At 50.6% G+C, this 10,597-nt stretch overlaps 2 protein-coding genes across 2 annotated transcripts in view; both read left to right on the top strand.

Moving 5' to 3' along the window:
* The first annotated feature begins 2,788 nt into the window (after window positions 1-2,788).
* On the top strand, window positions 2,789-8,717 carry LOC108799925 (oocyte zinc finger protein XlCOF29-like). The gene is made up of 6 exons (XM_018571873.1): window positions 2,789-2,877; window positions 3,470-3,573; window positions 6,330-6,494; window positions 6,589-6,664; window positions 8,342-8,592; window positions 8,694-8,717. The coding sequence occupies exons 2-6, from the start codon at window positions 3,496-3,498 to the stop codon at window positions 8,715-8,717; spliced, it is 594 nt and encodes a 197-aa protein (XP_018427375.1). The 5' UTR covers window positions 2,789-2,877; window positions 3,470-3,495.
* Window positions 8,718-8,733: 16 nt separating this feature from the next.
* Window positions 8,734-10,597, top strand: part of LOC108799924 (zinc finger protein 850-like) — a 42,366-nt gene continuing 40,502 nt past the window's right edge. The window contains exon 1 of the mRNA XM_018571872.1: window positions 8,734-9,526. Coding sequence (XP_018427374.1) covers window positions 9,046-9,526 — 481 coding nt within the window. The 5' untranslated portion in view covers window positions 8,734-9,045. The remainder of the gene's footprint in view (window positions 9,527-10,597) is intronic.

Here is a 10,597-nt window from a genome sequence, read left to right as displayed (position 1 = left end):
TGATATACTCTGCTCTGCCGGAGGACTCTGCTCCTTCCTCTTTGTACTGAACCTTTTTTTTTGGCTCACCTGTGTCAATCTCTATGGGAACTTCCTCTTCTTTCACTGTCACCCGAATCACTTCCTCTTCCTCATCCTCATCCTCCTCTTCTTCTTCTTCTTTAATTGGCTTCACACGACTCCTGTTTCCGCCCTGTTATCAATAAATACCGGGGACATGAGACAAAATGAAAGCCAACAACCCCGATATCCCTTTAGATGTTCTTCATTCCTCTGTCCCACCTACCTGATCATGGTGGGGGAGGGTGAGATCTTCCTGGGTGGGATCCCGGGAATACAGGGGGCGGGGACATCTCTCTGGTGGGTTCCTCTTACTGGATCCATCTGTAGGAAACACACACACTGACTGAATACATTGTTTCTATGTGTGTATCAGATGATGGGGGATGTAGGCGGAGCCTCCGTACTGCTCTCTCCTCTTACCCGGTGATGTGAGGGGCGGCTGGTCCTCCATCAACAAACACAAACGAGTTCTCTACTCACATGGACGAGGATGTCCACAGGAAGTGAGGATGCCGGCAGTGCATCACGGTCCAGGAAGCTGCGGGGGGGGGCGTGGCCTTGTGTCAGGTGACTGGAGCTGGGAGCGAGGCTTGGAACACAAGCAGGAAGTGGTGGGATAAACTTGGATTTGGAGACACTCCGACATACGTTGTCCTCCCTGAACTCAGTGACCCCGTCTGATACTCCGACATACGTTGTCCTCCCTGAACTCAGTGACCTCCTCTGATACTCCGACATACGTTGTCCTCCCTGAACTCAGTGACCCGTCTGATACTCCGACATACGTTGTCCTCCTTGAACTCAGTGAGCCCGTCTGATACTCCGACATACGTTGTCCTCTCTGAACTCAGTGACCCCGTCTGATACTCCGACATACGTTGTCCTCCCTGAACTCGGTGACCCCGTCTGATACTCCGACATACGTTGTCCTCCCTGAACTCGGTGACCCCATCTGATACTCCGACATACGTTGTCCTCCCTGAACTCAGTGAGGCATTAAAGGATGGAAGTATTGGGGGTGCAGAGGATGTTCTATCTGCCTGTAGATATCAGATGGGGCCCATAGACATCTCAGCCGTAGGAAGGTCCTCTAAATGGAAGTTCCTTCAAACATAGAAGTCTACACTGGGTGACCCAACATGTCAGTACCTATGGGGGGAGCAGGAATAAGGCAGGAGACATGAAAAGATGGAAGTATTCGGGGTGCAGGGGATGTCCTATCTGCCTGTAGATATCAGATGGGGCCCATAAATGTCTCAGCCATAGAAAGGTCCTCCAAATGGAAGGTCCCTCAAACAAGGAAGTCTACACTGGGTGACCCAACATGGTGGTACCTATAGAGGGAGGGGGACTGAAGCAGGAGACATGACAGGATGGTAGTATTGGGGGTGCAGGGGATGTCCTATCTGCCTGTAGATATCAGATGGGCCCACAGACATCTCAGCCATAGGAAGGTCCTTCAAATATGGAAGTCTACATTGTGTGACCCAACATGGTGGTACCTATAGAGAGAGGGGGACTTGGTAGGAGGCACGATAGGATGGAAGTATTGGTGTTTTATCTGCCGGTAGATATCGGATGGGCCCCGTAGACGTCTCAGCCATAAGAAGGTCCTACAGATGGAAGGTCCCTCAAACGTGGAAGTCTGTATCAGTTGACACAACATGCTGGTAGGTCCTGTGGAGAGACGGGGACTCGGGATATATTTGGGGAAGTTCAGTGATGGACATCCCTGGTTGATCAGATGTTCCCAGGCTGGGCTTGGCTTGGGGGAGCGGGGTCATGGGGGGCCCCCCATACATGGCCATCACCGGTGAACGTTCTCCAATATCTGCCGCCACCTTCTATTTTCTGTGGATGGGACAAGGATGGCAATGACGGGACACCTCTGAGGGAGAAGAGTGAGGAGGACCTTCTTGTGCCCCTCCCCCCCCCCCCGGGGGGATGAGGGAGGTGACACTGCGCCCAGCTCTACATCATGGCGTGCCATGGGGGGTGGGGAGCCCTGTCCAAAGCCTGCACCGGGGCCCATGTTTAGGTGCCTGCCCACCAATGGTGGAAGGAGCTCAGTGCTGATTGGTAAGTGATCTGATCCAGAGCAGTCAATCAGGCAGGTACGAAATGGATTGTGATTGGTTGCTAGGGGTAACAGCTCCCATACTTGATTGCTGCGGGTTATTGCTTAGATTTGGTTGCTAAAGGGTCCACTGCACCTGTCCTTGGTTGCTATGGGTTACTGTGCTTAGCTTTTGGTTGCTTTGGGCTACCACACTTATCCTTGCTTTCTATGGGCTACTGCACATATGTTTGGTTGCTATCAGTTGTTGTTTTAAACGTTGGTTGCTATAGGTGATTGCACTTTGCTCCTTGTACCCTCCATACAATAAAGCCAGTAAGGTCACAGAGCTACACTGGGGTCCCTCAGACACAGAACACCACCAAAAACCTTCCACACAGTCAGCATGCTGTGCATTATGGGAGATGTAGTGCAGCGGTAAAGCCACGCCCTCTCTTCCTACCCACAAACCTCCACGGGGATCCTTACTGAGGCTTGGAACGCATAACCAGGAAGTCAGCTGAAACGCATAAGCAGGAAGTAGCCTCCGTGGAGCGCAGAACCCGGAAGTCGCTGTATTAGCCTCCCAGTGAAACGCACAACACGGAAGTGTGAACGACCCGTGGAACGCAAATCCCCCAGCAGGCCGGAAGTGACCAAAGACAAACAGGAAGGGGTCTCTTTTTTTTCCTCTTTAAAGGGAGTTTAGTGTGATATTTCGGGGAGATCCGGAGGCAGCTGTACCCCCCTCAGTGCAGGTGACTGTCTGAGCTCCTCCTTCACTGAGTCTGTATCATCTACATTATACACAGCTGGCAACTCTCCATCTAGATAATGATGATCACATGGCCAAGGGGGAGCTGTTGGCTGCAGCCATTATGGGGGGGGGGGATGAAAATGAAGTTGGCCTACTGAGGGGATGTATTTTTAGAGTGCGCAGCTCATTTCCTGTGCAGGGTTCCCTTAGAATAATACCACCACCCATGCTTATGGTGCCTTTCCTAGCCTAAGATGGCAGCCGACCATGGATAAGAGACGTCTCATGTAGTGGGGTCATCATTTACCTCCATGTTCGTTGGGTGACCACCGCCCATTGTCAGACCTCTACTGGTTGCATGCCACAGAATACCAAAGAGATGTTTCCAGTTGTAGGAAAACCACGCACACTCTATGATCGTCCCACCAGCAGATGGGTGAAGGGCGCATCTGCCCGACAGGAAATGTCCGCTCCGTCTTTGTTCCTCTAAGAGAAGTTTTACTGAGAGTGAAGAACCTGTTTAGATGAAGGAAGGTCTCTCACATTTCCGGGTCGGCTCATGATTGTCCTCTTCTCCCCCCCCTCCCCCTCAGGCTCCTTGGAACCCACCAACGTCAAGATGGAGCCCGACCACAGGCCGGTATCAGAGAACATCATCAGCCTCACCCTGGAGATCGTCTTCCTGCTGACCGGCGAGGTGAGCTTCCTGTCCCGACCTTCTGCTCCAATCTTCCAATGGAGGGGCAGTCGTCTAAGAGGGGACTTTCCCTCATTGTGGAGAGGTTTCCTCTGACTTCCTGTGGTGCTTCTGGCACAGGAAGTGAAGGCAGATCTCCCCAATGGGACAAAGATGGCAAAAAACACTTGGCAGAAGCTCTATTCATTCCCACTTTGAGGAGCAGGTAGATGGCTGTCAGGTGGCCACATTGTCTTGAGGTAGAAGCCATCTTGGATGCCAAGTGGTTCATTGTCTCATTGTCACCTGATGGGTTGACCTGGCTGACTTGGATCTTGGTCGAAAATCCTGATACTGAATGGGTCCAGATGGTAGATGGCATCCAAGGTGGCTTCCTACATTCATCTACCATCTGGACCCATTCAGTATCAGGATTTTCGACCAAGATCCAAGTCAGCCAGGTCAACCCATCAGGTGACAATGAACCATTTGGCATCCAAGATGGCTTCCTACATCCACTGTACACATGGATATAGAAATACATCTTGGATGCCAAGTGGCAGATCTTCCCAATGAGACAAAGGAGGTAAAAAAAAACACTTGGCAGAAGTTCTACCCACTTTGAGGAGCGGGTAGATGGCTGTCAGATGGCCACATTATCTTGATTTAGAAGCCATCTTGGATGCCAAGTGGTTGATTGTCCCATAGTCACCTGATGTGTTGACCTGGACACTTGGAATTTAGTTGGCACTCAGATACTAAATGGATCCAGATGGTCGATGGATGTAGGAAGCCATCTTGGATGCCAAGTGTTTGCTTGTCTCATTGTCACCTGATTTGTTGACCTGGCTGACTTGGATCTTGGATGGACTTCAGATATTGAATGGGTCCAGATGGTTGATGGATGTAGGAAGCCATCTTGGATGACAAGCGGTTGATTGTCCCATAGTCACCTGATGTGTTGACCTGGCTGACTTGGATGGACTTCAGATATTGACTGGGTCCAGATGGTTGATGGATGTAGGAAGCCATCTTAGATGCCAAGTGGTTGATTGTCCCATAGTCACCTGATGTGTTGACCTGGACACTTGGAATTTAGTTGGCACTCAGATACTAAATGGATCCAGATGGTCGATGGATGTAGGAAGCCATCTTGGATGACAAGTGGTTGATTGTCTCATTGTCACCGGATGTGTTGACCTGGCTGACTTGGATCTTGGTCAAAAATTCAGATATTGAATGGGTCCAGATGGTAGATGGCATCCAAGATGGCTTCCTACATCCATCTACCATCTGGACCCATTCAATATCTGAATGCCAACCAAGATCCAAGTCAGCCAGGTCAACCCATTAGTTGACTATGAGACATTCCACCACCTGGCATCCAAGATGGCTTCTACATCAAGATAATGCGGCCATTTCCCAACCATCTACCTGCTCCTTAAAGAGTGAACGGGTAGAACTTCTGCCAAGTGTTTCCTACATCCATTTACCATCTGGACCCATTCAGTATCTGACTGCCAATCAACATCTATGTGTCCAGGTCAACACTTTAGGTGACCAGGAGACAATCAACCACTTGGCATCCAAGATGGCTTCCTACATCCAAGTGGTTGATTGTCTTATTGTCACCTGATGTTTTGACCTGTACACATGGATGTAGAAAGCCATTATGGATGCCGAGTGGCAGATCTTCCCAATGGGACACAGGAGGGAAAAAAACACTTGGCAGAAGTTCTACCCATTCCCACTTTGAGGAGCAGGTAGATGGTTGGGAAATGGCCACATTATCTTGATTTATAAGCCATCTTAGATGCCAAGTGGTTGAAGTCTCAGTCACCTGATGTGTTGATTTGGATCTTGGATGGACTTCAGATATTGAATGGGTCCAGATGGTAGATGGATGTAGGAAGCCATCTTGGATGACAAGTGGTTCAATGTCCCATAGTCACCTGATGTGCTGACTTGGATCTTGGAAGGACTTCAAATATTGAATGGGTCCAGATGGTTGATGGATGTAGGAAGCCATCTTGGATGACAAGTGGTTGATTGTCTCATAGTCACCTGATGTGTTGACCTGGACACTTGGAATTTAGTTGGCACTCAGATACTAAACGAGTCCAGATGGTAGGTAGATGTAGGAAGCCCCCTTAGATGCCAAGTGGTTGATTGTCTCTTAGTCACCTGGTGTGTTGACCTGAACACATAGATGTTGATTGGCATTAGATACTGAATGGGTCCAGATGATGGATGGATGTGGAAAGCCATCTTGATAACAAATGGTTGCTTATGTCACCTGATGTGTTGACCAGAATGACTTAGATTTTGGTTGGTATTCAGATACTGAATGGGTCCAGATAGTTATAGCTATGGGAAGCCACCTTGGATGCCAAATGGTTAATTGTCTCATGTTGGCCTGGCTGACTTGGATCTTGGTTGGCATTCAGATATTGACTGGGTCCAGATGGTAGATGGATGTAGGAAGCAATCTTGGATGTCAAAAGGGGTTGATTGTCTCATAGTAACCTGATGTGTTGACCTGGACACATAGATATTGGTTGGCATTAGATACTGAATGGGTCCAGATAGTAGATAGCTATGGAAGCCACCTTGGATGACAAGTGGTTGAGTGTCTCGTGTTGACCTGGATGACGTAGATCTTGGTCTGCTTTCAGATACTGAATGGGTGTACACGGAGGTGATAACTGTCTTTCATGTCCTTGGGGGACTTCTCAGATCGGATCACAACTTCATATCTTCTCCCCCTTGCCTTTCAGGACTACAAAGTGGTCGGAAAGTCCAGTGAATTCGCCAATAAAGGTATCCTCGGGCCCAAAGGGGCGTGCAGTGCCAAGATGCCGACGCTGTCGTCCCGATCGGTGATGGCGGACAAGAAGGTTCTGGAGGTCAGCAACAAGATCATCCACCTACTGACAGGAGAGGTGAGGGGCATTGTGGGAGCTGGACACAGTCTGGTATCAGCGGCGCCTTGTTGATGGTCGCTCCATGGTAGTTGTTGTCTGTTGTTCCAAACAGGTGTGGAGGTTCTTGGGACACGCGGCTGTGTTCGATGATGTGGTGAAGGAGAATCTGCAGACCGTCAACTCACCTGGTAAGAGAAGGTCCATCTCCTGTGTGAGAAGCAGAATCATGAAGGCCCATAGAGTGGTTTTTATGAAAGTGGAGGTACATCTCCAGGCTATGAGGAAAAGGGTCTCCAGGCTCAATTACCAGTTCATGTTGGGAATACCATAGACTTGAGAGAACACTGAGTCTCCAAGAACAGTGGTCAGTTGGTGTTGACTTGTCAGCTGGCTCCAAAAATGAGGTCCCTCAGTTGTCTATTATGTGTTCGTTGCTCGGCATGGTCCCGAATGACAGAAATGTTTGAAGTTTCCCAAGTTTGATGGATCAATCAACTCCTAAATACTGAATATCGGCTATTTACGACGGTTCTTTGTAGATGAGTTGGCTGTCCCGTAGTTGTATCTTCCAAAGCCTCCCATACATGACCACCCGTGGAGCAGACTAAGCTAAATCAGATGATCGATGGCTGATGTATGGGAAAATGGCTCCAGACTTGAGTCCGAATGGACAGTCCCCATCTTTGTGGACATTTTCTGGTGTTGAATTGGCTGAATGTTGGTCATTGTCCTAACTGGTGGCTTCGAAAAAATGCTCACCCTTATTGGGCCAGAAGAAGATTGACGTTCAAGGTTGGACAGAGTAGCTGGGTTGGAGGAGCTCATCCATATAGTCCAAGACGAGCCCAAGCCCCATGAGATATAAGAAGTCAGTACTTTACTTGACCCACAAACTGGTTCCACGAAGCCTCTTCTCTAAGGTGTGCCCAGTAATGTAGGTAGAGGTCCTCTGTCCTGGTAACGTAGACAAAGCAGAGGAAGGTTGACATTCAAGGTTGGACAGAGTAGCTGAGATGGAGGAGCTCATCCATGTAGTCCAAGACGAGCCCAAGCCCCATGAGATATAAGAAGCCAGTAGTTTACTTGACCCACTGGTTCCATAAAGCCTTTTCTCTGAGGTGCTCCCAGTAATGTAGGTAGAGGTCCTCTGTCCTGGTACTCTAGACAAAGCCGAGGAAGATTGACGTTCAAGGTTGGACAGAGTAGCTGAGTTGGAGGAGCTCATCCATATAGTCCAAGACAAGCCCAAGCCCCATGAGATATAAGAAATCAGTACTTTACTTGACCCACAAACTGGTTCCACGAAGCCTCTTCCCTAAGGTGCTCCCAGTATGTTAGGTAGAGGTCCTGGTACCCTAGACAAAGCAGAGGAAGATTGAGGTTCAAGGTTGGACAGAGTAGCTGAGATGGAGGAGCTCATCCATGTAGTCCAAGACAAGCCCCATGAGATATAAGAAGTCAGTACTTTACTTGACCCACAGACTGGTTCCACAAAGCCTCTTCTCTAAGGTGCTCCCAGTAAGGTAGGTAGAGGTCCTTTGTCCCGGTACCCTAGACAAAGCAGAGGAAGATTGACGTTCAAGGTTGGACAGAGTAGCTGAGATGGAGGAACTCATCCATATAGTCCAAGACGAGCCCAAGCCCCATGAGATATAAGAAGCCAGTACTTTACTTGACCCACAAACTGGTTCCACAAAGCCTCTTCTCTGAGGTGCTCCCAGTAAGGTAGGTAGAAGTCCTCTGTCCTGGTATTCAACCCATGCAGTCTGGGAAGGGGGTGGAGCCATTTTTCCCAGCGAGGTCAGCTTGAAACATAGCGTACTGACCCTTTAATTTTATGCTGAAGGCCGACATTTTTTTTCCAGGTTCCTCAGAAGTCTTCTACAATAAAATGACTCGGGCCACCATCAAGCAGGAGCCCATCTTGTTTGAGGAAGGAGACCTTCCCCGTGCCGATATCTCCGAGCCGTCTGATGACACAGAAGCAACCGGTCGATTGACGGAGAAGACAATTGCGCCTCGTCTCGGGAGGTCGCCGAACAACGTTGAAGGACACACGCAGACGCAAAGTACGTCCAAGCTTAAGGCGGAGCCCCAAGTCCGCGAAGAAGAGAACGCAACCGACGGGGAGGGCTACCTTTTGCCGGAACAAAGGCATCTGTATAAAAACGTGTTGCCGGAGTCTTGTGAGGAGAAACCTGGTCCCGATGTTTGTAGATCTGCAAGTCTCCGGCGGTTTGATTCGTACGTCGAGGAGGAATCCGTCCAGTACAAGGAACAACGCGTCACGGATGGCGACTGCTACGACCGGGTGGACTATACGCTGCCGGACACGGAGGAGGACAGTGGCGAGGAGAACGGGTCACCTCAGCTGGAAGAAGACCCTTCCATAACAGTCATCGAGTACGACGATGGCCTGTACGGCTCCGCCTATTCTCCGGCCTCCGGGGACCACACGCGGCCGAGCTCGGAAAGCCAGGAATGCTTCGCCGTGAACGCCGACCTGACGAAGCGCCACCAGCACTCGCTCATCAACTTCGACTGCGGGAGCTGCTCGGCCAAAAACTCCATGTTCATCAGAAACGAGAAGCAGCTCTCCTGCCCCGACTGCGGCAAGACCTTCTCCGCCATCTCGCACCTCATCCGCCACCAGAGGATCCACACCGGGGAGAAGCCCTTTGCCTGCAGCGACTGTGGGAGGAGCTTCAACCAGAAGGCCACGCTAATCAAACACCAGAGGACGCACACCGGCGAGAAGCCGTTCGTCTGCTCCGACTGCGGCAAATGCTTCACCAGCAGCGCCAACCTGACCCAGCACCAGCGGGTCCACACCGGGGAGAAGCCGTACACCTGCACCGTGTGCGGGAAGAGCTTCCGCAGCAGCCCCAACCTCATCACGCACCAGAGGATCCACACGGGGGAGAAGCCGTACTACTGCGCCATCTGCGGCAAGTTCTTCACCAACAGCTCCGTCCTCGTCCGGCACCAGAAGACCCACACCGGGGAAAAGCCGTTCTCCTGTAACGTGTGCGGGAAAAGCTTCATCCAGAGCTGCCAGCTCAACAAACACAAGAGGGTGCACACTATACATTGACCCCGGCCTTCCGCCAGAGTCTCTAGTTAGTATCTAAATTGGCCACTAAGTGTTCTGGACTTGGGATTCGGGGATTTCCAAAACGGGGCCTGAAATTGGTTTTAAAGGCTAACACCACCCAAAATTGATATTTGAGTGAAAGCAATGGAGAAGTGAATAACAAGATGACCTCATAATGTCAGGGAGAGTCCATTGGTGAGATCTCTCCACAGTAGGTCTCTGTCCCTCCCACAATGGTAAGATTCCCCCCAATAGTTTGTGTCTCTGCCCCTCCCACAATGGTGAGATCTCCCCCCAGTAGTTTGTGTCTCTGCCCCTCCCACAATGGTGAGATTTCCTCCCACTAGTTTGTGTCTCTGCCCCTCCCCCAATGTTAAGATTTGTGAGATTTCCCCCCAGTAGTTTGTGTCTCTGCCCCTCCCACAATGGTGAGATTTCCCCCAGTAGTTTGTGTCTCTGCCCCTCCCACAATGGTGAGATTTCCTCCAGTAGTTTGTGTCTCTGCCCCTCCCACAATGGTGAGATTTCCCCCCAGTAGTTTGTGTCTCTGCCCCTCCCCTCACATTATGGTGGATCTGTCCTGGGAGGGCGGCGCCATCATTTGACCCTGTGATTGGCCTCGCAGGGAATTCTGGGGAGGAGATTTCACCAATGGAGTCAAAACTGAGGCCCTGATTTTTGGGAAGCCGACACTTCCTGTGGTGTCAGTCTCTGGGGCTCCCCCTCCGGTGTGCAGTGGAGTCTTCCTGTGACCCCTGCGTTACTTTGTGGTGAGGGAAGAACCACTGGGCACCATTAGGGGGTTGTTGGTCATCGGGAACTGTTGATCATGTGATCTTTCTACCTCCATCCCCCCAGAAGGACGAGGGTGAATCTCCCGGCGGGTCCGCCCCTGGTCGGAGATTGGGCGGATCTCTACCGAAGCGACACGAACGAGGCCAAGGATTGGTCGACCAACCATTGCTGATGCCGCCTTCTGATCCTCTATAACCCCGCCCCCTCCACGTGGTCTCTGTGAGGGTGTCCA

Source organism: Nanorana parkeri, unplaced genomic scaffold (assembly GCF_000935625.1).
Source record: "Nanorana parkeri isolate BGI_ZX_2015 unplaced genomic scaffold, ASM93562v1 scaffold1855, whole genome shotgun sequence".
Classification (NCBI taxonomy): Eukaryota; Metazoa; Chordata; class Amphibia; order Anura; family Dicroglossidae; genus Nanorana; species Nanorana parkeri.
The sequence above is the reverse complement of the archived record's forward strand: the minus strand, read 5'-3'. Positions and strand labels throughout refer to the sequence as shown.